General features: G+C 48.6%; 1 protein-coding gene across 3 annotated transcripts in view; it reads left to right on the plus strand.

The window, feature by feature from the left end:
* Positions 1 to 27,992, plus strand: part of Abcc8 (ATP binding cassette subfamily C member 8) — a 73,614-nt gene that overhangs the window by 35,803 nt on the left and 9,819 nt on the right. For 2 of the 3 annotated variants that reach the window (XM_047518980.1, XM_047518982.1), the window contains exons 11-28: positions 3,766 to 3,806; positions 4,995 to 5,140; positions 7,242 to 7,347; positions 7,468 to 7,584; positions 7,942 to 8,017; positions 8,650 to 8,755; positions 16,489 to 16,524; positions 18,107 to 18,145; positions 18,813 to 18,911; positions 19,963 to 20,047; positions 20,661 to 20,741; positions 22,336 to 22,473; positions 23,952 to 24,077; positions 24,949 to 25,048; positions 25,249 to 25,490; positions 25,582 to 25,748; positions 26,974 to 27,043; positions 27,554 to 27,711. In XM_047518980.1, coding sequence (XP_047374936.1) covers positions 3,766 to 3,806; positions 4,995 to 5,140; positions 7,242 to 7,347; positions 7,468 to 7,584; positions 7,942 to 8,017; positions 8,650 to 8,755; positions 16,489 to 16,524; positions 18,107 to 18,145; positions 18,813 to 18,911; positions 19,963 to 20,047; positions 20,661 to 20,741; positions 22,336 to 22,473; positions 23,952 to 24,077; positions 24,949 to 25,048; positions 25,249 to 25,490; positions 25,582 to 25,748; positions 26,974 to 27,043; positions 27,554 to 27,711 — 1,933 coding nt within the window. The remainder of the gene's footprint in view (positions 1 to 3,765; positions 3,807 to 4,994; positions 5,141 to 7,241; positions 7,348 to 7,467; positions 7,585 to 7,941; positions 8,018 to 8,649; positions 8,756 to 16,488; positions 16,525 to 18,106; positions 18,146 to 18,812; positions 18,912 to 19,962; positions 20,048 to 20,660; positions 20,742 to 22,335; positions 22,474 to 23,951; positions 24,078 to 24,948; positions 25,049 to 25,248; positions 25,491 to 25,581; positions 25,749 to 26,973; positions 27,044 to 27,553; positions 27,712 to 27,992) is intronic. The other variant, XM_047518981.1, reaches the window with a different exon arrangement.

Below are 27,992 nucleotides of genomic sequence, written 5' to 3' on the forward strand. Positions count from 1 at the left end.
TGGGAAATAGCCCTATGACTTCAAAATCCATTTCCCCTCCTGCAGATGAACTTGCAATTAGGCTCAGGCTGTGAGGCGACAGGCCCCTCCACCATCCTTCTGCAGGGGACCAAGCTGAAGTTAACCAGAGGCACAAATGGCTAGCTGTGCCTTCCTGATACATGGCTTCTGAAATATTTCTTGATGCGTAGGAAATGAACAGCTCCTGGTATTTCAATGCTGGCTGGCGCCTACAAGGCCAAACAGCATTCCTTGGACAAAGCCAGGGGGTGGGAATGGTGAATGAGCCCTGCTTTTGAATTTGGTGGATTTTTATTTTATTCAGGGTGGAGAGCAGGAAAAACTGACATGATTGCTCACTGTGGTACCTCCAAATCCCAGCCCCATGCCTGAAACAAGTGAGATCCTCCAAAAATAATTTTGAAGGAATAAGACTTAGAGAATATTTTTTTAGAGACCCCTATCTCTGCACCATCACAGAAGACCTTTCAGTTTGGTGGCACCTCCAGGCCTGCCCACATGCAATCAAACCTTCCATAACAACACCACACTCTCATCTCTCTGTCATCTTCTATTTCTCTTAACGTTACCTAACAAGTACGTCTTGCTCCCTAACACTCAAGATTTGAACCCTGTCATGTTCTTCATCTTTTGTGTTTTGTTTTGTTTTGTTTTTTCTGAATCAAATCAAAGTGAGTCACCCCACTCTGTGCCACTATAGGAGAGCAATCTATTGTTGGTTATGTTTCCCATCCCTCCTTCCACTCTAGAATCTTGTAGCGCTTTATGTGGTTCAGAAAAATGGGGGCAAGGCCTCAGGTCTTCAACCCCATGACAGGTGGATGGATGCCCAGCAACCCTATGCCCAAACCCAGTTGTCTACTGTGCTCAGAGAGGAACCAGGGTCCACAGCAGCCCCAGGCCTCCCAGTTCCCAGCACTGGCATCTCCAGGGCTGTTCACATCCACCCCAGGGCCCAAGGGATGGTCTTCAGAGAGACCTTTGGAACACAAGCAGCCAGTGATCCCACTGCCCGAGCCTCAGAGGGGACCTGGAACTCCCTGGGCATAAGTCATCCTTCAAGGAGAGGGTGAAGAAACTGGAAAATCACATTTTCATTCTTCAGTGTGTTCACACAACAGCCAGAACAGCATGGAAATTAATTATGTCATAAGCACTCTCCATGTTGCTGCATTAGCTTTGAAATGCTCACTTTTAAATGTATTTATAGCTTGTCTGATTTCTCAAAGGAGTTCAATTGGCTATAAGAATAAAGACAATAAAACAGAAAAAAATATAAATTAAAAAAATCATGACCAGGAAAAATAGGCAGTAGATAAAATATCAACTATCACATGTTTTTCAACTGCAAAATCTCCCTAAGAGGTCATGTACTATCATTTGCTAAGACGGTCCCTCTGCTGGAAGTTTCTAGTTTATTTTGTTTGGGGTGCTTTGTTGCTGGGGTTGTGGTTTCATTTTGCTGTGACAGATAGCAATGCAGCTAACACCATCTTGCTGATGGCTTTGTGCTTCTCTTGAATGATTATTCAGGATAAATTCCCAGGAGACGGATTACAGGATCAGAAGGTCTGAACTTCTGTGCAGCTCTAGCTACAAAGCACCAGATTGCTTTCCAAGCAAGCTGTACCAATTCACAATCCAACTCCCGGTCTACTCTTTAGCCCCAGAATGTGAAGGAGAGCTCTCATCCTGGGGCAGGAGGCCACGGGGTGCTGATGCAAGGGTGTCTTCTACAATTTGGGCCCCTTCTCATCAGGAACTTATGGGGATGGGCCAAGGAGGGCAGAAGAGAAGGCCCTGCCCCAGGGAACACCTTGGAACAATTGACCCTCTAGGGGAGAGGGAGGGCTCCCTCTTGTTCAGAGCTGTATGGTCAGTGATGGTCAATGACCCAGCCTGATAAGTGTCCTCCTCTTTCCTCTCCTCCCCAGCCAGTAATGGCCATGCTATATCCTATGTCCCAAATCTGGGTCCCTTGTATTACGGTTGTAACCAGTAGTGCTTATATTGACCACTGCTAGCAACTACAAGTGAGGGCTGTGGCATTGTGGTGAACACTAGGAGACCACCCAGACTTCATCAGAAAGGCAATTAAAGCACAATCATGTATGACACTGGTATTAAGAGCCTTATGGTTGGTGGAGGTGCATGCCTATATGCCCAGCTACTCAAGAAGTGGAGGCAGGAGGATTGCAAGTTCAAGGCCAGTCTGGGCAACTTTTTAAAAAGGGGTTGGGGATATATCACAGTGGAGAGCACTTGCCTAGCATAGACAAGTCCTGAGTTTAGTCCTAGCACTGCCACAAAAAAAGGGAAGAAAGAAAGCCTTATGGTCAGAGATTAGCAGTGTGTCCAGGGCTCCAGCCATAAGTACTTCATGAGGCTGAGAGCTCCCCAATAGCATAGGTCTTGTCTTACCCATCAGATTAGGAGTTCCCCAAAGACAGGGACAATGACTTTCCTCTCTGGTTCAGAGTTTCCCAGGGTCAGGTTCTTCATCTCCCTATCATGTAAGAGGCTTCCTGGGAGCAAAGTTCTTGCCTCCTTCCGACTGGGAGCCCCAAAAAGACAAAGGCTATGTGTGTCCTTCCATGCATTAGGATTCCCTGAAACTAGGGACCACATCCAGTGTACACTGTGTGTCTATCTGGTGCAGGACTCTCACAGTAAGTGGGCAGTCAGGCAACCTCTGGGAATGGTGTTGACCATTTGGACTTAGAGTTTCAAAGTCTTTGCCATTCATTAGACAGGGGCCATGTGGACAGGCTAAGCCCTTGGCCTCTGGCTCCTAAATACTGACTTCTGGTCTTTCTGCTTTAATTTGGCTAATAACAAAACAGACTCCTTTCTGAGCCTGCCTGGAAGAGGATGGAAGCAAGCAAGATGAGATGGGAAGGTAGCTGGGATGGTCACTTTTACTGCAGGGGCATTGCTGTCTCGGGGAGGTCAGGCCTAGGATTAGTATGTGAGCCGTTAAGTACAAGTTTATAAAAATCAGGTGAGGAAGCGGAGACACAGGAAGGTAAATTACTTGTCCAAGGATACATAGTGTCTAGTTAACAGGGACTCTACCTTTCTGTGACTTTACATCCAGCCACATTTGCTCTCTGGAGTCCATGGTGAAGGATCTAAGGCTGCACTTCTAATAGAATAAGGAAGGGGTCTCTTGCAGTCTACCAGCCAACTCACCTAATATGAACTCTAAGCCTTAGGTCTAGGAAAGACCCCAGTGTAAGCTGTCCTTAGTCGCTAATACCTCACTGTGGATGAGTTTGAAATCCTTTCCAAGAACCAGAGGAGAACAGGAAACTTGCTGCATCATAGTAAGCATGGCTTGGGGAGATACAGGGACCAAAAGCAGAGGAAGGAGTAGCCACATGGAGCCCCTTGGAGCCTCCAGGGGCATGTTGTGACCTCACAGTTGGCCTCAAGCAGCCAGCATGCAGTCCTTCTCCCACCACTTTTCCACAGGGCTTCCTTCACCCCGTCCACGTGGAGCAGAATAGGAGCACCTAAGCCTTTGTTTAAAGACTTAAGTCAGCCAGGGGCCAGCGCTTGAGGGAAACAGACTAAAGAGCTGGAGCCACAGGGCTGGAGTTCTCCGCCTCCCCGCAGCCCATCCCCTCCTGCAGGCTGGGGAGAGGAATCCGTGGGGCTGCAGTGCCCCCAGCCATCCTGGGCATCTTCTTATCCTGCTGTCTCATTCCTCCCACTAAACTCACCCTTGTTCTTCCTCTGCAGTTTTCATGAACACGGCCATCCCCATCGCAGCTGTCCTCATTGTGAGTGGATCTTTTCTCCCTCTCCCAGGGGCAGCATGGTGGGAGAGGACATCTGTAGTGGTAGCCATCCACATTTAGCCTTTCTGCACAGAGACTTAGAAGAGGGGATCAGTGGCAGGGCTGAACTGGAGGGATGGGTCGCTCCCCAGCTTGACCCCAATAGGGCCTCTGCCTCAGGGCTTAGAAGACCTGAGGCTTAGGATTTAGAGAAACTAAAGTTTATTTTAAAAATAGTTATCAATTTTTTAATTTTAAAAATGAAACATTTATTTGGAAATGATGGAAAATTCAGAAAGAAAAACACAAAAAATAATTAAAGTGCCCCATAATCCCACTGGTAACATCTTTAGGGTGTTTCTTTCCAGTCTTTTTTTAAGGCATATGATATGTCATTTCTACAAAAATAGGATTGAGCTACACATGCAGTTGTGTAACCTGCTTTTTTAAATTTTAAGAACATGCCACCGCAGGTCCCCACGTCATGAAATATCACCATGGTGGTTTTCTAAAGCAATTTTGACAAAAACTGATTGTAGCTCAGCAATGAGGGCAGGCAGTGTGCGTTTGCAGAAAGGCCTGGGCCCCCATAAGCCTGCAGTCCCTCTCCAGCCTCCCATCCCCAGCCACTATAAGGACGGCAGTTCTTTAAAAAGATGTATTTATTTCCCTGGAGGCCAATGTCCCTGAGCTGTGTTGAGTTCACAGTCTGTCAGGCATGCTTGGGAATTCACTTTCAATGTGATTTATTGGGCTGGTTCCTGGCTTGGCTCTTGGATCTGTGGGTAACAGAGACTGCTGAGCCAGTTAAGTAGCCGGGTAGGCACAGTGAGGAGGTGGCTTTGCCATGAGTGTCTTTGCATTTTAATTGATGGAGGACTAGGAAAATGAGTGCCCAGGCTGTCACCTACAGTGCTGACCTAACCAACCCCAGGGCTTCTCCCTGTTCATTCATATCAAAGAGGGACAGGAGCAAAAGGGAGCAGCCCCTGCCCTCCCACATGAGGTCCTGAACTTGCTGGGGACATTTTCATGAGATGACTGTGAGGATGATGAATGTCTCTAATCAAAAGGCCCCTGAGGTGCCCCCTCTCTGCCAGTCTTAGTTTCCTTCCTAGGTCTGGATACTTCAGTGAGGAAGGGGGCCCATGCCCTGAGCCACCCTGGCCTCACTTGTACCTCTGTCCACAGACCTTCGTGGGCCATGTCAGCTTCTTCAAAGAGTCCGACTTCTCACCCTCAGTGGCCTTTGCCTCCCTCTCCCTCTTCCATATCCTGGTCACACCACTGTTCCTGCTATCCAGTGTGGTCCGCTCTACAGTCAAAGCTCTAGTGAGGTGAGAGGAGGGTTGGGGAACCGTGCTGGAGGGCCACTTGAGTGTCAGCACCAGGACTTGCTCTAGCAACAGCTGGAACCAGAGTTAATCGTCCCAGGTCTCACCTCCCTATTGATCTGGCCTCCCTGATACTGATCATGGCTGGTCAGAGGGACATAGGCCATATGAGGCTTCCCAACATGCCAGCACTGGAGAAGGACTTGCTTACATACCTCCAAGGAGAGGGGACTCACTATCACCTCTAAGACAACTCTGCAAAAAGAAAAAAAAAATAAGGTGCTGAAATTGCATCCTCATAAATTCTAACCACTGTTCCTAGTTCCACCCTCCAGAGCCACCCAGAATGAGCAGCACCAACCCCACATGACATCCCCTGGAGTATCAGAAGGTAGCCACTGAAAGATTGTCTTCCCCAGAATGAGAGTCCCCTGTTTTTCTTTGAATCATCTATGCTGCCTAGTAGTAGCAGCTTCCCCTAAGCACTGGTAGTCACACCATGATAGGCCCAGAACTCTGGGCTCTAGAGCCCAGTGGCAACACTGCCAGGAGAGACATCCCTCTCTTGGGTATGAAAAAACCTGAAGGTAGATGCTGAGACTTCACTGGGAAATGCCCTACTTGGGTTGTGAAGATCTCCTGGACCTCTGAATAAGTTCCTTGAAAGCACGAGCCTATCCTGCCTCTCTAGAGAGCTAGCTTTATCCTCACCTGTCACCAGTGGGACTACACATAGCACATGTCCTCAGTGTCTAAAGCCTCAAGGAAGGCAACACCCTGGTGAGTCCTGGAGAACTGCGGGACAGAGTAGCTGTTAGAATGAAGTAGCTGACAGAAGGGGCAGCTTACACAAGGAAGCTCTAGCAGGAATTCAAAGATGGACGGGGAAATAATTCCATCAAAAGAGTAGCTTGCTGAGCAGGGATTAGCATCCATGGTGCCTTCTTTCATTGGCATGAGATTTCTAATGACCACCCCTCCCCCACCACCCGACTCCAGCCCTGTAATCCTGTGTAGAAACCACAGATACCAGGATGACAGGATCCACACTGCCGATCCCAAAGCATCACACTTTCAAACACTCTAATCCCACTATTTACAGAGACAGAATCCCAGCATAGCCAAGGCCCTTTCAGTGAGGGAGGGGGACTCTGAGCTGAAGGTGGTAGCAGGGCACAACCTGCAGCTTTACCGCAAGAGCTGAGGACCAGCTAGCTCTACCCTTCCCAGTCGCCAACTCTTGGGAAGGTGCTGAAGCCAAATGGCTGGGACAAGCAGGCAGAGCCTGGTGATCTGCCCATCCAAGCGGCAGGTGCCCCCAGTAAAAGAGCCCTGACTGCCACTCATTTGTAGCCCCAGACTGCTCTGGCCTTGAGGGTTGGGGGTGCTTGTCTGGACTCAGCCCGTTGGACATTTAGCAAAAGGGAGGAAAGGAGATATAAACCATTCTCGAACTTCCCCAGAGAGCTTCCACACTCCCAGGATGGGATAGAAAATAGGGAAGCCTCGGGTGCCTCCTCCAAGTCCATAGGGAAATTCCGAGGGTAAGGAGGCAGGAGGAGCATTCTCCATGAGCAATAACCCTTCCCCAGCAGCTTATTACGGGGATTCATCCTGCAATGCTTGTAAAACAATTAACAGTGTCCGGCATGAATGGGCCTTACATGCGCATATGTGCTCACAAAATATTACCTATTGTTTATAACCAGTCCTAATCCTAACTGCCCTAAACACTGACCAACCTTCACTCTAGCAGTAACTATTAAAACCCAACGCCAACCATCCTTCAGCTTCATAATCCAAGCTACCCACCTTTAATGTTAAAGTAACCCTAAAAACTAACCATTCCAACCTCTAATCCAGACCCCAGCCTACTCCAGCTAACTCTAAAAAACCCAGAAAAATTAAAAGTAAAAATCCCTGGTAATATCTAGTACCTGCTCCACTGGGGTGCACTCTAGTCTGTCCTTCTCCAGTGTGGGCTTTGTGGGGGCTGCCCTCAGGACCAGGGACCTTCTCAGAGCTGCTCTCTCAGGCCACACCCTCTTTCTCCCCTCCTCTGCCCCTGGCAGGGGTGAGGGGTGTCTTTGTGCTTCTTTTGCAGTGTGCAAAAGCTGAGCGAGTTCCTGTCCAGTGCAGAGATCCGTGAGGAGCAGTGTGCTCCCCGTGAGCCCGCACCCCAGGGCCAAGCCAGCAAGTACCAGGCGGTGGTGAGTGTCCAGTCCTCTAAGGCCTGAAGGTCTGCACTGCCATATCCCACCTCTGCCTTTCCTCCCAGGAAGAGGAACCCCCAGCCCTGTGGGCCCTCACCTCCTAACCATCATCCCCAGCCCCTCAAGGTTGTGAACCGCAAGCGTCCTGCCCGGGAGGATAATCGGGACCTCATGGGCCCTCTGCAAAGGCTGGCCCCCAGTGTAGACGGGGATGCTGACAACTGCTGTGTCCAGGTGAGTCCTAGACCCTGTGTCCCCATGCCCAGGTGCCCAGCATCATCTCCCAGGGGAAGCTCAGCATCTAGAAACCAGAGATGGTGCACAGAGGTCTGTGCAAGGATCATCCTGCCTGCATGTAGGGACATTGCTTGTGTCTCCACTCAGTGGGGAGCCCCATCTTCTCTCAGGAAGGTGCCTGAGGCAGCGGCCAGCATGAGAAGGCCAATCCCCCATTCTCCTGCCCTGGAAGTACTCTAGGGGTTGGAGTCAGTGTCTTTTGGCTCTTGTGGGGGAAGGAGGCAAGTGACTGTTCACTTTGAGAACCCAGTTGCCTTTCTGTCCTCTTCTGCATGTTGGGTGTGGCCAATGAAGATTATTGGAGGCTTCTTCACCTGGACCCCGGATGGAATCCCCACCCTGTCCAACATTACTATTCGAATCCCCCGAGGTATGACCCAGCTCCTCTCTCCAGATGGCTCCTCATCATGTCTCACACAAACAACAAAAACCAAATCAGCATTTGCTGAGTGCCTGCCTCTGCTCCCTCTTGCTGGGTATTCTGAGCTCTGAACACTGTAGAGAGGAGTGGTCCATGTCCTCAAGGCACCTGTGTGCAGACTGGAAGTGCAACGGCAAGGGCAGGGTGAGAGAGTAGGGCCTGAATGTCAGACCGCCATTGCAGACAGAAGATCAGACTTGAGTAGCCAAGGAAGGCATGTGGAAGAGGTAGGGAGGACATCCTGAGAGAGGCAGTGCCTTGAGCAAAGTATGGAGGTGGGTTGGAGTGGGACCAGGGTGGCACCTGTTGGGATCACAAGGAGCTGGGCTCACACTGGGGAGCACAAGGAAGGATCAGGGCATGGGGGTTAAGGAGTAAGAGTGGAGAAAGAAGAGCCAGAGGATGATGTCGATTTCTATAAGGAAGGACTCAAAGCAGGAGAAAAAATTATAGGGACTTTAGGTAGGAGGAAAGAAAATGAGGGCTGTATGGCTGAGCATATTTGTCTGAATGTCCTTCTGATTGATGGTTGCTCATACTGTCCCTGGCTCCCCTCCCATTGCTGTTCTCCCTCCCTACAGGCCAGCTGACCATGATCGTGGGGCAGGTGGGCTGCGGCAAGTCCTCTCTCCTCCTAGCCACACTGGGGGAGATGCAGAAGATTTCAGGAGCTGTCTTCTGGAACAGGTAACAAGTGCCTCCTCAGGGCCCAGTTAGTGGGAGTCCTGTTTTCAACCATTCTTCTCCGTAGTGAATGCACCATGCATTTATTCAGTGCCCACTATGCATTCAGTGAGAACTCAATAAATGCTGCTAATTGTTACTCTGATCCTCGTAATTTGTGTTCATTCATCCTCACTGTGTATCAGGTTCTTTGCCAAGTCCTTTGTATGTATTATTTCACTTAATCCTTAAGGTAACTAGCAAGGTAATTACTGTTGCCAATTCTCATTTTATAGGTGAGAGTAAAACTATTTGCCCTAATTCACACAGCAACTAAGTGGCACAGCTGCAGTTCAGACTCAGTTCTGTTTGACTCTAGATCCCATGTTCACTCAGCTGTGTTACCTCCCAGTGTGGGAACTTGCAATGCCAACATTGGTTTCCAGCTTGGTCATCAGCAAGTCGACACAGAATATTCAGTGGGTGTGTTGAGGACCCCGAGATAACCCAGACAAATGGTGGTTTCTGGGCAAAGATCCCTTTCTTAATTAAAGAAAAAGAACCCCAGGCTGAGTCAGTTATGGATCTATTATTTATACCCATCTACTTCCAAAAAGCTCTTATAACTCTTGATTAAAGATGCATATAAAATGGAACCTTCTAAAAAGATAAGAAAGCAAGAGCTGGGAAATGAAGAGGGTGTAAAAGGTGTTTAGAAGCTGGGGAGAGGATAGCTACGGCAGTCAGCACAAGGCCAGCCCTCCTTAGCCAAGGGAAAGAGGCACTCAGTTGGGGTTTATAGCTGTCATTCAGGAATAAAGTTTGCAGCCAGTTGAGCAGAAGGACACATTTTTGTACCGATCATTTTAGGGGAGAAATTCTCATTCAAGATGTCAGGTTTTCATAAGCGTGAGTGCAGAACTGAGCCAAGACTAAGATCTTGGATTCAGTGTCTGAAACCAATCTGTGCTCTCTTTTCCCGCTTTTCCAAACAGTCCCTGAAGTATGCGCCCAACAATGGCAAATTTGCCTCCTCTGTGCGGCGTGGACTGGCAGATGAGCCCCTGGGATTTCCCATGACCTCAGTCAGTCTCTTGAATTGTCATTCCATTGGGATGGGAATGTGTTTGGTGGTAGAGGAAGCTCTGTCTCCATACTTCATCTTACTGAGGAGATTTCTCTATACCACCCAACTGGGAAGATCCAGACATTAGATTTAAGGTCATTTTGCCAGTCCTTTGTTACTGACTGCTCCTCAAGGCTTTGGAGTGAGGTGCCCTTGCCTGTTGGCTGACTCTGTGTCTGCAATAAAAAACACAGGCGTCTCCAGGGAACTATGAGCTAAAGAAAGACACCAGTCTTTGCTGGGGACTTGCTATGGACCAGGCCCTTTGCTAAATGCATAGTAAGCATGATCTCATCCAAGCTTCCCACTAAGTCTAGAAGATGGGTATTATTATTCCATTTCACAGAAGCAGGAGTAAGGCTCAGAGAAGTTGGATCACTTATATCAGCATGTGGAGCAGGGGGCCTATTCCAGGGTTCTTTCCCTTGAGATGGAGCCCCCTGAATTTTAGTCCCAGGGTTTATTCTCCAAACACATAGAGGTCAGTCTGTCTCTGTATCCTGCTCAGCAGGCAAATCAAAGCCTCTCTGAGTCAGGTCCCTATCTTCTTCTTTCCTTCTTCTCCATCCCTTTTCCCCCTGCATGTCCTCACACCAACCTCAGTGCCTCTCCTTGTCCTCAGCAGAGGCAGTAAGCATGCTTGCCAGGGGCTCAGCCCTACCTGTTACAGACCCCACCTCTTCTTCAAGATGTGCCAGTCCTCAGGGCCTAACTGCTATTCCTCTCTCTTTGGAAACCTGTGCCCCAACCTGAGGGAGACAAGAAACCTCTCCAGGGCAGGAAACAGTGGACACCTGTTCTTTGCCAGGACTATGCGAAGCACTTCATTGCCTCAGACAGTCTTCTCCCTGTGAGTCATAGCCCTGTGAGGTAGCTGTGATTATTAGGAAACTGAGGTGAAGCTAGTTGCCCAAGGCCACCTGGTGCTAAAATAACAGTAGGATTTGCAACTAGTTGTTCAATTATATGGACTTTCTACTGTGCACTGAAAGAGAAGGGACACTAGAGCATCATGAGAAGATAATAGGTCACCTGACTGACCAAAGGCCAGCAGCCTCTGTGGCTTGACACACATGCCTATCTCTTCATCAGAGTCACTGCATGGGTCTTCAGGACTCTGTCCTCATCAATGCATCCTCTCCCCAGTGGGCAGCTCAGGCACAGCTCCTGGCTCTGTCCCAGGAGGGAGGCTGCAATGCAAAGATTCTCATTTTTCTATACTCCACCTTGCTGTCCTCCAGGGGCCTTCCCAAGCAGAGCCAGGCACATCAGGTTAACTTGCAACCAACCCTAGGAAGTTATGAGAACTCATTCTGGATTCCATTCGTGCTCTGGTTTCTCTGGATGTATTCAGTCACTCAGCATTTATTGAGTACCTACTGTGTGCCAGACCCTCTGACAACAACAGGAATGCAAAAATTGTTAAGACGTGGCCCCTGCTCTTAAGGGAGAGGAAATGAGATTAGTGTGATCCTGCAGCCTGGAGCAAAAGCAGTGTGCTCTGCAGTCAAGGGGGGAAAGCGGACTGTGAATGTGGTGTGCAAGCCTGGGGATGAGTATGGGTGCCTCCCATGGAGAAAGCAGGGGTGGCAGAGAAAAATGTTCCAGGCGGGTTAAGGACATAGTCAAAGGAAATGCTGATGCTAAAGAAAATGGTTCTGTGTTCTTGGAGTACTGGGAGTGTAGGGTGTAGTGGTGGGAGATGGAACTGAAGGAGTGAACTTGTCTTAGCTCAAATGTAACAGGCCTGAGATGTGGATTTAGCCCCAAAGCTATAGAAGAATTATACTACAGATAAAGGATGGTGGATGGGAGAGAGAGAGAGAAAGAAAGAGAAAGAGAGAGAGAGATTGATTACAGGAAGGAGACGAACTAGGAGCTTGTTTAAGTGCTAAGAGAAGAAGTCTAAGTAGACACAATTCAATTGGCTTCTCCACTATTTGTCCAATAAAATCCTGGGCACACGTAGCTCTGTCGGGACCACCTATCCTGTATGTGAGTTGAGTGTGAGGCTAGATGCCATGTGCCCCTCCACTACTTACAGGAGCGCCAGGCCTTACATATTGGGCCTCATGTCTTCAGGAAGATGATGTGTTTGCAGAGTGAGTCAAGAGCAAATTAGCTTTTGACCTGGCAGCCCCTCCCGAGAGTCTGCCCATCTGCAGCCAGAGATGAGAGTGATGCCAGCCTGCTCCAATGTTTTCATCCATACCAGGGCCAAGCCCAGATGAGCAGGCAGCCAGAAAGAGTTCCAGGAGGCACAAGGCAGGAAGTTGGGGGATTAGGAGGCGCAGTGTGGAGAATGCTCTGGGGACATGAGCCTTGGTTTGTTGGTACAACTGTTCACTTATTCCCCTAAGGACCAAATGAGCTAAGTATGGCTGAGCAAAGGCTCTGGAGCCAAGCTGCCTGGGTTCAAATTTGGTCTCTGTGCTTTGGAAAATTCCATAAGCTTTCTGTTCCAGTTTCCTCTTTTTACCATGCAGTTGATGTGAGGATTAACCTAGCTTGTAGCAAGTGCCCTATAAATATTATTATAAACATTATTATTCAACAATGTACCTCTGCCAAGAACAAAATTCCCCTACTGCTCTTTAATTGTACTCCAGCCCGTCTCCTGGGAGAGATGATAGTGAGCTCCCTGGAGACAGGGACCATATCCTATTTGTCTCTCTGAACCCAGAGTGCCTTCGCAAAATTAATTCACTTACTAAATGAATAGACCAGGAAAACTTGTGACTTTCAAAAGACTATCATTATAAGTACATCTTTTATTTTTTAATCTTTGATTCATTTCTCTTTTTTTAAATTTTTTTAGTTGTAGATGGACACAACACCTTTATTTTATTTATTTATTTTTATGTGGTGCTGAGGATGGAACCCAGTGCCTCACACATGCTAGGCAAGCACTCTACCACTGAGCTACAACCCCATTCCCTATAAGTACATCTAACCCCAAATTCCAAACTTCTCCATCAACACTTGAAATTGTGACTCCTATTAGTGCCTCCACTTGTCTTGTGATCATTTGCTAATGCTTCTGTCTCCCCCATGACATTGGGCTCCTTGAAGTTCCATGTCGTAGTCCAGTTGCCCAGTGAAGAATGCTTATTTTTTTTTCAACTGTTCTGTGTAGGTGGCTGTAAAGGAAAAGATCTGGCCCCTGCTCTCAGGGAGTTAACAAGGCCTCTGTATATTGGGGCATGCAGACAGAGCCCAGGGTGGGCACAGAGGGTCCATCAACCAAAGTCCTGCTAACCAAGCTGGAGAGCTACTATGGCAGCCCTGAGTTGACCCAGCTTATCAGCAGCCTGACTCCAGAGATCTGGAGCCAAGTTGCTTGGACTCCAAGCATTCACATTAATAAGTGTCACCAACCACTGCCTGGCTCTCTGCTTCCATGAACTGTCAGCCTGGGAATTTGCAAATTCCCTCTGTAATCTTTAAATGGAAAACATTTTCATAAAAAGTCAATATTGGCAGATACACTCAGGTGGAATTCTTTCCCAGGAAGTAAAGAATAGGATCAAAAATATCCACAGTAGAATGATTTTAAATGTCCCCAAGGAGCCAGCAGGAAGCAGGGCCCAAGGAAAGCACTGGGGTGAGGAGGAGAGTCTCACCTCCAGATGCGAAGCTGCACACAGCATTTCACTAGGGCTCCCTGAGGCCCCTGCCACCAACTGCTGAGGCTTCCACCTGTGACACACAGGTCTATGTGCCCCCTCAGAAGGCCCGGGCACTCCTTGTCCTGGGTCTTTTTCAAAACCTGTTGGCTTCTGTGGCTGGTGAGAAGACCACCTGCCAAGGTCCCTGATTCCCCAGGAGGTAAGAAGAAAGGTTCCCTCAGGGCTGCCCTGCAGTCTGACCTACTGTATAGTTTCTGAACCTTTCCAGGAGTTGGAATCAGGCTCACGTGTCCCTGGGTTTCCTGGAAGAGGCAGGTGTGGCAAGAGGTGTGGGAGTAACAACTTTGGGAACCAGGTGGCCTCTGGTTGTGACTCCGATTGCCACTCATTAGCTCTGTGATATTGGGCAGATTATTTCACCTCTTTGAGACTCAGTTTCCTCACCTGGACAATGAAAATAAAATCCCTGCCTTTTCTCTCTTGGAGATTTGACCTTGGGACCCAATGGCACCAATTGAACAGGGTGTTGTGGGTGAAGGGTAGAAGTTTCAGGACAGAGACAGCGGCCTGTCTGGCAGGAAGAATGCACCGTGGAGACCTGTAAGGCCTAACCTACTCTTCCCAAAGCCAATTTCCAACTCTTCCCTTTTAGTCCTTGCTATGTCTTAAATGAGTGTCAGGGGCATTTGAATGCCCCTCTGTCTGCACTGGGGAATCGAGCCCTGGGCTGAGAGGACACACCCCGTGTCTTCCCTCCCACCAGCCACAGGTTGTCCCATTGTCATTGTGAGGTTTGTCCCTTCACCCCCACTTGATAGATGAGGAAATGGAGCCTCCTCTAAGGAAGAGGCTTGCCTCAGATTTCATGGTCAGTGAGCTGCAAAGCCTCTGGATTCAGACTGTAGAGCCTGTGTTCTTCCCACATGTGCACACTGCCCAACTCCAGCCCCTGCGGCCCCCTCTGCCCACCCTTCCTCCCTCCACCCCCACGTCTCAGTCCTTTCACCCTTCAACGTTTGGCTCAGCTCTGGCTGAAACTTTTCTTGTTTTCTTACATCTCTTCCTCATCCAAATAACTTTTTAAGATTACACTTCTTTCCCTCTGGTTCTCAAAGAATGCACATTAAATTAGAAAAGATACACAGGGATAAAGAAGATAAAACCACTTAACAGCCCATCACCCAGAAGTTTCCCGTTTTTTTCTCTACATATTTGTGTACGTGTCTGTGTGTCCTTTTACCCAAAAGTTCTCTAAAACGTTGTCGTTCCAGCTTTTCTTGTGGCCTTTACAGCTTTGATATCTGAACCTGATTCGCCTACCAAACCGTGAGCCCCTGGAGCGCAGGTTCCTGGTTCAGCTTCACAGACATAGCAGCTTCTAAGTTGCTATGGGGAAGAATGGGGGGTCCCAGAATGTAGGCAGAGGAGGCATTGAATGTCGCTGACACCCATTTAAGACCCCAGCAATCAGAGAGAGAAAGTGCCTCCAAGATGAACCATTCTTTACTTTTCAGATTCAAACAGTTACACACAAAACCTCGGGGAGGTTCATTCTAGAAGACTTAGGCTACACTATAAAGAGGAGCTGAACCTCGATTCACATCCCCGCTTCCCCCCCCCACACACACACACACACTTCCTGTCTCTCTCACATTAAGCCTGCTCTGCAAACCCTGAGGCCCAGATTTCTCATCTGTCAAGTGGGGATAGGATGATAGGGTTCTCATAGGATGCGATATTAAGTGTGGACAGTTTCACACAGCCTGGAACCATGGATGCCAGCCCCTCCCTTTCTTCTTCCCTAATTATTCATATGCCTGTTAACAGCCTCCATCTATTGTAGATCTGTCATGCCCTAAGCACTGTGGAGGATGAAAAAGATGCTCTTCCTGCCTTAAAATCCCACTGGGGATGAAAGGCTTGCGTAGGAGCTGATTGGAGAATAAGGTAGTCCATTATGGGAGCTAATTGAGCATCCCAGACCATGATGCACACTTCATGAGGGCCAGAAGCACTGGTGTTAGGGTCCACAGGGACTCTGCAGATGCAGAATTAACAACCTTTACTACTCTGGAACAGTCATGGCAGGAGGACTCCAGAGATGAACTTATCTAGGCTCTCTTTTGTCTACTTTGATTTTTTTTTTTAATCTGTCTCATGTCAGCAGCTTGTCTGTACATTATAAATTACAGCAATCTGGTGGTTAGAGAATGCAAGGTTAGGTTGAATTAAGAGAATGAAATGAGACCACGAAAATCAGAGAACTGAAACAGAGGAGACCAGAGGGTCTCCAGTCAGTCCTGCCTCCAAGCAAAAAGGGAGTTCATTAGGCTATTTGTCGCTGTGTTTTTCCTTCCTGGTTTTCCTAACAGGAAGGAATTTATCAGAATTATCGTGTGAGAAATCACAGTGAACATTTAAAGCATGACACTTTGGAGTCAGATCTGTTTTCTCTACCACTTGATAGCTGTGTGACTTTGGGCAAATTTCTTAGCCTTTCTGAGCCTTCTTTTCTACAAAGTGGAAACAACCAAACTGAACCTCTTTCATGTAGTGTTTTGTATATTAAAAAAGAATACTATTATGATGTTTATCATAGTGCTTAAAAAGTAATTCATTTTCAGCATTGTTAAAGACAGACCTGTATTAAAACTGAGCAGGTCATTTTTCCCCAGATGTGCACATCTGAAGCACTCACTTCTTTGGCAGGGGGCTGCTTCTGGAAGGTTGAGGAATATTGGACTAGGGCAGGGGAAAGAGCATTGATTCCCAAGTGACTTCTTTGGGGCAAGAGCTACCCACTTTTCCTCCTTCCCTTCCTTCTTTTCTTTTTTCTTTCTCAAAACTGGGACTGGAACCAGTGGTACTCTACCACTTGAACTATATCCCCACCCATGGATGGGTGACAGGGTGGGGGAATTGCTTCTCCCCCAAAGACTCAGCATAGTAGAAAGGCAATGGGTTATGAAGTAACTGGTGTTGATCTTTCCATCTGTGTTCAGCAGCCTTCCTGACGGCGAGACGGGAGAAGACCCCAGGTACAGCCTTGGGACTGGGTTGGAAGTGGATCCCAACAAAGAGAAGGACCTGGGTGGGAGTTAGGGACCTGTGGGTGGGAATGCTGTGTTGGATTCAAGGCCATGCAGCCCACAGACTTTCAGAGGCATGAGGCTAGGCTATGCATTCTCGATGAAGGCAAAATTCGGTTTCATGGGGGAAAAAAAACAGACATTACAATGCTCTGTGCCCATCCAAAGGGCCATAGTACATAAACAGGCATCAATACATCTGTGCTGTTAAAATTTCATGGTGAGGAGACTTAGAAAGTAGATTAGTGGTTGCCAGGGGCTGGAGGGAGAGAGAGGGAAATGGCAGGGATTGCTAATGTGTACCAGGTTTCTTTCAGGGTGATGAATATGTTCTGGAACTATATAGCGATAATGGCTGCACAGCCTTGTGAATATATTAAAACTCATTCACAGCCCTGTGAATATATAATATATTTATACTAAAATATAAAATTTTAATATATTAATATATTAAAATTGTTTTTTAAAAATATGGTGGGAAAAGGACAAATAGAAAAACATGTCAAAAAAGGCTGTGGGGTGAAAATGTGGGAGAAGTTGAGAAACATGTCTAAGAAGAAGAACTGGGTGTCCCTCTGGTCAGAGAGAAAACTCAGTCTTGTTGCTTTGTATTCAAAGCAAGTCTAAAAAATCCAAGGGAAATAGAAAGAGAGGCTCTGAGTCTCTCAAAGCCCTTTCTCCCCTACCCTCTCCCAAAGGCACTGGAGAGACTCTCGGGGTGGTATGAGGTCGGACGGGGAGGGTTGGCTGGCTCCACTGTGTGAATAAGTTTAAGCCTCCAGTCTTCATTCTCCCACACCAAAGAGACTTCACTCCCCAGTATTTTCTCTACCCTTTCTCCCACCATACCCCCAAAGTGATGACAGACTCAGCCTCTCAAGCTCATATTTATTGAGCCAAAAGTCAGTCATGGCATGTGACAAGTATGGGTATGTACAATGAGAGCAAAGTGACAGAATTTTTTGGCACTGGAGAAGTTCCGGGCAGTCCAGAGCACGTGGGCACCACAGCTGACGTTTCTTTCCTGGCAGATCCACAGACTCCACAGTTATCTTCTGACGGGGCCACGTGGGCTGCAGATCACCCTGGAGTCCTTCTTGGCTCTCTGGGCCATAGTGGCCCACCTGCAACGTGCAGGCACCAGTGTCAGCTGCCCAGCCTGGTCTGGCCAGAGCACTGCCAGCCCCGCAGTGTGTTCAGCCCTAACAGCTTGAGACCTTGACCTGATCACTTGAGCCCAGATGAAGAGGCTGGGTCTGCAAGGGCCACATCTTGGGCTTCATACTTCTCTGACCTGTGAGGTTCCCTCTAAGAACCTGCACAATGATGCCTTCCCCCATTCTCCCTCTTAAATGAACTGGTCCCCAGGATCTCCTAACACCCCCATGGTCAAGCAATGGAGGCTGCCCTGGGATACTCCATCTCACCTGTAGCTGCAGACTTGGTCCCAGGGGTTGCAGGAGCTTGGGATCTTTATGGAGGACGTGGTCTACACAGGCAGAACCTGAGATGTGTCTTTCCTCCTCTACAGCAGCCCAGAGCGGGAGATGGTGGCTGACTCGGACATCAGGTACCATATCAGGGGCACTTGCCCTCTGGGGCAGACTCCTTCAGAGAACTCTAGACCTGAAGGGGTGACATCACCCTGAGGACAGCTCCAGGTTCCAGCCCTAGCTGCTCCGGAGAACAGGAGGAGCTCTGTGCCCCCCAGAGGGTCTGCACATTGGGCTGTGCCTTTCACACCAGATCTCACGAATGGGGCAGTGTGGAGAAGAGATCTTGAAAACCACATTATGCCAAATGTGATTCCCTTGGCTCTGCGTTAAAAAAAAAAAAAAAAAAAGTTCTTCCATTTGGAGTTCAGCAGTTTAGGAATACTGAAGACAGGAAGAAGTCGGAGGTGGAGTGATTACCTAGTTCATTCTCACTTTGGGCCCTCCCTTGGCTCAGGGTAGAGACTCAAGAAGGAGAGCTAACTGCAGGACTGGGGCAGGCTGGTCGTAGTCTGGGGAAGGCCAAGGTTTATCCCCAGCCACCTGAGGCCTGGACCATCCAAACCTGCCTCAGGCCCTGAAGGAAGGAGAGGTCACATGGTATAAATTTCTGACAATTGTACCTCCCACCTAGTGCTTCTCCCACCCCCTTAACCCAGTTTAAGCTATCAGCTTGACCACTATTCTGAGAACAAGACCCTGAGAAAGCCTCCCCTGCCCCATCTCCCAAACTGCATTTTTCAGGAAGAGAGGCCCAGTGGCTTATGCATCTCAGAAACCATGGCTGCTAAATGCTACTGTGGAAGAGAATATCACCTTTGAGAGTACCTTCAACAAACAAAGGTAAAAACTTCCAGGAGGTGGGAGGTTCTGGGGGAGGGGAGGAATTGGTCTCTGGCAGTGTTGCCAGCCTGTCCCAGGTCCTAGGCCCCACCAGCTGCCCTGCCCCTCATCAGTCACCCACACCCAGTCCTGTTCTCCAGGCCACTTACCTGGGCGTCCAGCCAGCTCCATATGGTCAATCTGGAAAGACTCCAGAGTGCAGGGGCATGGGACCACACTGCCTGTGGGTAAGAGGAAGAAGGAAGCCATACTACCTAGTCTCCTAGCTGGTGGGCCAGCTGACCAGCTCCATCTGATTCTCCATTCTCACAATCCCCACCTTCAGCTCCAAGACTCATGCACTAGTTTTCTTCCATGATAATAGTAATGGCCAGCCTTTGTTAGGGTCTTACCAGGTGCCAGGCACAGCACCATGCTCTTTGTACATGCAATTATCCCTAACACCTACAACAACCTCAGGAGGCAGATTAAAATTTCCCATTTTACAGATGAGGAAACCAAGGCTCTGAAAGATTAGGTAACCAGTCAGTAATTAGCTGAAATGGATCTCAAATCCAAAGCTGCCTAAGAACACACTTGTCCACCAAGACACTCCAATGACTCCATGGATCCTGGCTGGCACCTTCCCAGGTTAAGAGCTGGCCAGGAAAGGATGAGAAGAGCAGGCTAAGCAAATATTTGACCAGCTATCATCATTACCGCCTAAACCAACCAGCAGTGATTTTCCCAGGTGGTGCCCTGAGTGTGGGCTCTGGCTGCAGTTTTTCCCACTGCACAGAGACCATGGGCCCCCTCTTGTCACTAACTCTACATGTTTGCTCCCATCCAATTTCATCCTTCAAATATTTAACCTGCCTCAAGCATGCGTGAGGTGCTGACCTCAGCGCTTTTGATGCTCACATGGTGTTTGCTTGCACCTAAGTGGGAGGCCTAGTAAAGACAGTGCTTATTCCAGGCACAGATACCCAGAAATTAATGACCCTGTGCAAGTGCTGAGGCTCAACTCTGGTCAGGCTTATCAGTGACATTCCCTGCCCCCACTCCTCTCCAGGTACAAGATGGTCATCGAAGCCTGCTCCCTGCAGCCGGACATTGACATTCTGCCCCACGGAGACCAGACCCAGATTGGGGAACGGGTATGTAGTGGTCTCCCTGCTCTCCACTCATCACTCCCACTCTGCCCAGAGATCTTTCTCAGGGACAGTGGACAATGGGGAAGAAGGATAGGGGTAAAAGCTGATAAGTTGCCTGCAGTGGGGTCAAACCTGATGTCTTTGATGATGGTCGTCCTTGATGGATTCTCAGTCCTGCCTAATGGAGGAGGTCAGCTTAATGCCTGCCCAGGCTGGGGATGACTTGACATCTCCTTCACTTGTGCCCCACATATATATTATGAGCTCATATAGCACTGTTCTTGACCCAGGGTTGTATTGATCCTGCTCATTCTCCAGGTAGGTCCCCTCCTCCATAAGCTTAGACATATTGAATCCTCCTATGGCCTTCTCCTGGGTGTGATTTAAATCCCCACTTCCTTTGTCCTGGCTTACACTGGTTAGATGGTCCCTAGCATCTACAAGATGAACCTTCAGACTTGAGAATCATGTCTCCCAAATGAATTTAGCAAACATGTTCCTTCTTTCTGCAAGGAAAGCCAACCCTCTGTCCCAAATGGCTCATGGTCCAGTGGGAACCAGAACAGTCTTCCATGAATGGCTGAGGGCATGATGTGTTTCTCCCTTTTGATGACAGGGCATCAACCTGTCTGGTGGTCAGCGCCAGCGAATCAGTGTGGCCCGAGCGCTCTACCAGCACACCAACGTGGTCTTCTTGGTGAGTGCACCAGCTGACTTTTCCCCTGGCCCTCACTTCTGGCTGCCACCCTGTGTGCACACACATGCACATGCATACACACACAGGCACCAATGCCCAACAGCCTCCCTCTCCAGGAGCAAACCTCTCCTGATATTGCCTGCTTATCTTACTGATGGGGAAACCGATGCTGGCAAGGACCCACTACAAACTTCATATGAGCCTGGCAGTAGCCATGAGGCGAGGCAAGTTGTACTTATAGGCTGCCTCCCAGCAGGACAGACTCAACCTATAAACACACATGCAGCCCAACTATCAGAATGGCATATACATGGAATGCATGCTGCCACTTTCCATCTCATGCCCAGGACAGACATTGCTAATTGATCACTGTGTTATTTCCCACGGAACTCAACTTGGCCTCAGAATCCTCAACACAGCACTCCAGGTTCAAACATGAGATCAAGCTAATCAGCTCTCCCTGCCCTACTTCATGTCAACCTTGGTTGGTAACAAAGAATCCTAAGACCCAGCTCTTGACCTTGAAAATGTTGTTCGATCAGGGAGACAGACCTCACCCACACTCAGGAAGCACATCCAGGTCAAAGCCAAACTTTGGCACAGACTGTGAACGGTCAGGCCCAGAGACAACTGTGAGGGCTGGAGACATCAGGGAGAGCTTCCTGAAAGAGAACCTTGAAGAGCAGTCAATCAAACAGAAGGAAAGAGGCAGGTAATTTAGGTAGGGAGTTAGAAAAAGGAACTTCAGGTCTCTGATCCCAGATTTTTTTTCTCCCCATCCCACCACACAGTACTTGTCACTCAAGACACTTCAAATGTAAATATTCCTAGTCTTTGTTAGCATCTGACACATGTTCCACACTTTATGAAGTTCCGGCTCATTCGATCCACATGAGATTTAAAAAGCCTTGTTAAATAAAAGTTAAGTGACTACTTTATTTTCATCAAACTTTTATTAAACTCTAGCTCTGCACCAGGTGTAGATACAAGGGGTCTCATATCCTAGGGATATGAGAAAATAGCTACTTTTTTCACGAGTGGATAAATAATTATCAGATCTGGCATTGTGCAGGGTATCCCTGGATCAGAGAGGAGGGAAGGGTAGGAGCAGGGGGCCAGACAGGACACAGGAAGGACAATGAAGGATGAGTAGGGTTTCAGTAGGCAGACAGAAGGCAGATTGCACTCCATGCAGAGGGAACAGCTTGGGCAAAAGCCTGGACTGGGAAGTTCCTTGGAAACCGGAAATGGGGTGAGGGGGAGTTGGAAAGGAGAAGTAAAGCTAGAAAAGAAACTTTTCCAGGTTGGAAAGGGCCTTGTAATACCATACTAAGGAGTTTGGACTTCATAAATGCTGGGGAGATGTTGAAAGTTCAGGAGACAGGAAGTGAACTGATTAGATCTGTTTAGGAGTGATCACACATCACTGCCCCATTTTAAGATGAGGCACTTGAGGCTCAAAGAGGTTAGATGGGTTGTCCAAGGCCACTCAGCTAACTTGTGTCATTTCCTAAATCAGCAATGATATAAGTCTGGTTTTATACTCAGTTATCCCTTATCCCGCACTTGCCTCTTTCTTCTCCCCTGTACCCAGGATGATCCTTTCTCAGCTCTGGATGTCCATCTGAGTGACCACCTGATGCAGGCAGGGATCCTTGAGCTGCTCCGGGATGACAAGAGGACTGTGGTTCTGGTCACCCACAAGCTACAGTACCTGCCCCATGCAGACTGGGTGAGGTGCCACAGAGAGTCAGGCAAGGAGGGTAGGGGTGGGGAGGCAGTCAGATCTTTTTGAAGGAACCAGGTACTCAGTAGCAATTGTTGAAGCACAAGAGACCAGCACCAAATGGCCTCATGCAGGGTGGGCAACTCAGTCCAGGGGACTGCAGACACTCCCCACACTGGCCTAGGGCTCCTATGGAACATCCAAGGCTGGCAACAAGAAGTCTCAGGAAAAAGCAGACACTCAGCACCTAGCTTCTGATTCCTACCTGACACTCCCCAGCCTTGGGAAGTGTCCATTTGTATGGGAGATCCTCTTTCCACCTTCTAACCTTCTTGGGGGTGGATAGATTTAAGTGGGATCAGATGGAAAATATAGAAACAATAGCATTAGTAATAGAAATGTCAGTGTCATCAATAGAATACAGTGTTTGTGAAACCATACATGAATTAAATTCTCATATTCCTCATTGCACAGAAAATAGCTACTTTTTTTTTTGGGGGGGGGGGTGCTGGGATCGAACCCAGAGCCTTGTGCTTACAAGGCAAGCACTCTACCGACTGAGCTATCTCCCCAGCCCCAAATAGCTACTTTTTGATGAATTAGAAAGTACCCAGTTTCTGAAGATGAAGATAATGTGACATTTGAAATCTAGACCCTGCCTACTCCAATATAAAATTTCCCTTAAACAGCAGCAGAAATCTAAGGCCCACTCTGAGCTTCAGGCCTGTGCCAAATGGCCATGCTAATTACCCCCCTCAAAAAAATAAAACTTTCTTCCATGTGTGATGAGATCCTTCTCCACTGTGAAAAGGAAAAGAAAAAGAAGAAGAAGAAAGAAAATTCCAGATTTTATTTTTTAACTATTAAAAAAGATGCAGAAGGTTTGCATCTAAGTTTCTGTGGTGACCTTGGCAAGGTATACAGGACAATCCTGAGTTCAAAGAAGGCAGACCTGGAGGTGCCTTGTTCCTAGAGGTATCATGACAAGGATTCCCAGGCACCGCCCTACACCCCAGCATGGGGTGGGTGAGGGTGAAGGGATCACGGATGGTGTCAGTCAGTGGGGAATCTACATGACACTGGCATCATTGAGTGTTTTAAATAAAAAGTTTTATTAATTTCAAAAAGTCACGGCCACACACATTTGAACCAGCAAGTGTTTTGCGAAGCACTGATGGAATATACCAGACCTGCCACCAGGAAGACCTAAAGCATGCAATTAGCCTATTAAATATAAGGAAACTGCTACCGGTGGAGTCCTTGCAGGTAACCAGCCTGCAGACCAGGATGCACTAATTTACTCTGCAGACCCAATCAACATTGGTGAAGGTATTATTACTACTACCCCCGTCAGCAAATGAAAGACACCGTTCAAGTGGGTGAAGGGATGTATCCACCTCCATTTCAGACACCACAGCCAGGTGAGGTGTGACCACCACTCCTCCCCCAAGCCAGCCTCAAGCCAGGTTTGTTTCCCTTTCCAGATCATTGCTATGAAGGATGGCACCATCCAGAGGGAGGGTACACTCAAGGACTTCCAGAGGTCTGAGTGCCAGCTCTTTGAGCACTGGAAGACCCTCATGAACCGGCAAGACCAAGAGCTAGAGAAGGTGGGTATTTCCTGGGGACCAGGTGTCCATTGCTGGATGGGAAGTTTCTAGTAGAACCAGAACTTACAAAGGCCTTCCTGTCCTTGTTGCTCCAGGAAGCACTCAAATAACAGATTTGAGAGCTGGCATGGACTTGCTCCTACTAGAGGAGAGCCAGTACCTACGCCAGGTAGCCCGGGCAGAATTAGGTGGACACCCCTCCCCTTATTCTAAGTATTTTTAGTTGCAAAGTTTCAGAAAATCAACTCAAACTGGCTAAGCAATGAAAAAATGGGAGTTAAGGATGTATTGGCTCATGAAATCCCAAAGTCCAGATGTGTCATAGCTTCAAGTATCTCTGAATTCAGGGGATCAAACACAGGAATCTGTTTCTTGCCATCTCTTGACTTTGCTTTCCTCAAATTGGCTTCAGTCTCATGGTAGCAATGATAGCCATCAGCAGTTCCAGGCTTCCATTCTCTAACTTGACTCTGTAGAAAGACAGTGCCTCTCCCACAGTAGTTCAGCAAAAGGCCCAAGGCTGACCATCATGGGTCCAAAATAGTCATGTGCTCACTCCTGAACAAGTCCTCTTGGCCAGGGCAGTGGAATGTGAAGATTGGTCCTCCATGATCATGTATCCTCCCAAATCACTCAAATCACAAAACTAAATAGGAGAGAGATGGGCCCCCACTGGGAGGCTAGGGTGCCAATAGCCAGTGAAAGGAACAGAGTAAATCCTAGCAAGTTGAATGTGTGTCCATGTGGACCTTCTCCAGTCAGGGGCAACCCAGAATCCTGACACTGGTCATCACCAGGGTGGTCACCCCCAACCTCCCTTTTCCTGTGTGTATACCCCGAGAACATGAGCCAGGCCCTATATGTCTTTCAGGAGACGGTCATGGAGAGAAAAGCCACAGAGCCATCCCAGGGCCTGCCCCATGCTATGTCCTCAAGAGATGGCCTTCTGCAGGATGAGGAAGAAGAGGAAGGTACGGACAGCAAGACTGGGAGTGAAGTGATCAACCACAGGGAGACTAAGGTTTGGGGTTCTGGGTGTGATGAGAGTGTGCTCGATCAAACCCTTGCCCTCTGGGTGCCTAGTTTTCCCATGTGTAAGTGGTAATTAAACTATCCCTTGGTCAGAGGGGTGTGAAATGTGAAGCCACAGTGGGGTTCTTGCTGCCTGCAGAGGAGGCAGCCGAGAGTGAGGAAGACGACAACCTGTCGTCGGTGCTGCACCAGAGAGCCAAGATCCCATGGCGGGCCTGTGCCAAGTATCTGTCCTCGGCGGGCATCCTGCTCCTGTCACTGCTCGTCTTCTCCCAGCTGCTCAAGCACATGGTCTTGGTGGCTATCGACTACTGGCTGGCCAAGTGGACCGACAGCGCCCTGACGCTGAGCCCTGCGAGCAGGAACTGCTCCCTCAGCCAGGTGTGGCCAGAAACCCCGCTGCAGGCCCTGGGTGGGAGAGAGGGCTGAGCCCTCATGTATCCATGGGACCCCTCATTTTCTGCCTGCCCAGGAGTGTGCCCTGGACCAGACCGTCTATGCCATGGTGTTCACAGTGCTCTGCAGTCTGGGCATCGTGCTGTGCCTTGTCACCTCTGTCACCGTGGAGTGGACGGGGCTAAAGGTGGCCAAGAGGCTGCACCGCAGCCTGCTGAGCCGCATCATCCTAGCCCCCATGAGGTACTCCCCCATCCTGGCCATGCCAGGGCAGGTCACTGTGCTCTGAGCCTCAGCTCTCCCTTCTATAAAATGGGCACAGATAGGAGCTGGGGTTGTAGCATAGTGTAGAGCACTTGCCTAGCAGGTGTGAGGCACTGGGTTCAATCCTCTGCACCACATAAAAATAAACAAATAAAATAAAGATATTGTGTCCATCTACAACTAAAAAATATATATATATATATTTTTTTTAATTTTTAAATGGGCACAGATGATCTCTGTCATAGGCTTGTGGGGGTGACATGAGGAGTGTGTATAGAAATGTCCTCCTCATGAAAGAAGCGGGGAAAAATTGACAGTCGGCAGACCCCATGCTAGGTATTTTACATGACTGGCTCACCTAATTGTCACATCGGCCCTTCAAAGTGAGCGTCCGCTGGCCCTGGATACAGGTTGGTTCCCTTCCCCAGGTGGTGCCATCTGCCCATCTCTACCCACGAGTTCCGCTGCCTCCCCGCTCTGCCTCTCCCCTCCACCAGCCAACCTGCAGATTCGGACACTGGGAGCAGGGAGAGCTGTTCTCCCATAATGGGCTGCTGGGTGTGGAAGAGGTTTAACGCTGTCTCCGTCCAATTGGTTGGCCAGCTCCATTTGAAACCACAATAGGCCAAAGGCTGCCTGGCCCCTAATGGATGTCTGACCTCACCATATGACTACAATTTTTACTTTTCAGCCTCATGAACTCTCTCACAAGGCTCATAGACATGGCCTCAAGTTGATTGACCCTCTATTTGCCCCAGATCTGTGGTTCTTAAATCCTTGGGTTGGGTTTGGCTGACTCCAGGTCATAGCCAGACAGCTGACAGCAACAGTGGCCTTGCAGAGTCAGCCAGCTGACACACTGTCCCCCAGGCCCTCTGGAAGGTTGTGCCTCTGGAGAGAACTCTGTGTCCTGGGAGGACAGCTGCTGAGTCGTCAGGGTGAGGAGCTGCTGAGAAGGGTGACAGTGCTCACAAATGGGCCTAGAGTCCAAGAAGCTAATAAGGGGCCAGTGCCTCTTTGGGCAGCTATGGGAATCCTCAGAGACTTAAGTCAGATGTCTGCTGACCCTCAAAGACAACTGCTTCCAGGAAGCCAGACCTACAGATGACTCTAGGGACACTTAAATAAAATAAAAACCATCTTCATTCAATAAGCAGAAAGGAAATCAATAACTGAATGAGTAACTGTTCTGTTTGCCTCTTAGGTTCTTTGAGACCACACCCCTTGGGAGCATCCTGAACAGATTTTCATCTGACTGTAATACCATTGACCAGGTAGATTTCAGAAAACTGTACCACTTTTCTCCAGTCCAGGGAAAGGCCAAGTCCCTGGGAACTTTTTCTCCTTAATGCTGGATTCCCCAGATCAGATGATCAAAGCCCTGAGGTTGGAACCCAGAGTCCCTGATCTCATTGCAATGTTGCCTCAGAGACTGAGGTCTCCCTGTGAGACCTTCATAATAAGACTGAGGGAAACCAGATCTCTTTGGCTTCCATTCAAGACCCCAGTGGCTCCTTCTAGAAAGGTTCCAGCATATTCTGAACCAAAGTAACTGATTATGTGAAGAATATTCCTTTGGATTCAATCTGTCTTCTTTATTTACCATTGTACTAGATGGTGAGAAAACGAAGTCCTGATTCCTGCCTCAGGGAGCTTACAACATAGCTGGACAGATGAGATAGGTGCCTGTAATAAAGTGAGAGAGTAAAACATGGAGGCAGGTAACATCCTGAACACAATTTAATGCCAAAATACACTTGCCTCTCTCCCCCCACCTCCCTCAGCACATCCCGTCCACGTTGGAGTGCCTGAGCCGCTCCACCCTACTCTGTGTCTCGGCCTTGGCTGTCATCTCCTATGTCACACCTGTGTTCCTTGTGGCCCTCTTGCCCCTGGCCGTCGTGTGCTACTTCATCCAGAAGTACTTCCGGGTGGCATCCAGGTGATGGCGGCATTTGCCAGCCTCAGGGGGCTGGGGGATGGGAAGTGCTTTGCAGTTGGGCAGTTTGGTACACTTATTAGAATTATCATTACAAAAGTAACACCCCACAGTTAATGTCTTAATTATTTCCTTGGGAGACATAGTTAGGAATGGAATCCCTAGATGAGGGTGTGTGCACATGTTCATGCCCTTCATTCATTCTGCCAGAATGCTTCCCGTGGGGGTTGTAGTTTCTATCAGCCAGACCAATTGCTAATGGTGTCAGAGCAGACAGCACCTGA

Source organism: Sciurus carolinensis, chromosome 11, assembly GCF_902686445.1.
Source record: "Sciurus carolinensis chromosome 11, mSciCar1.2, whole genome shotgun sequence".
NCBI classification, from domain to species: domain Eukaryota; kingdom Metazoa; phylum Chordata; class Mammalia; order Rodentia; family Sciuridae; genus Sciurus; species Sciurus carolinensis.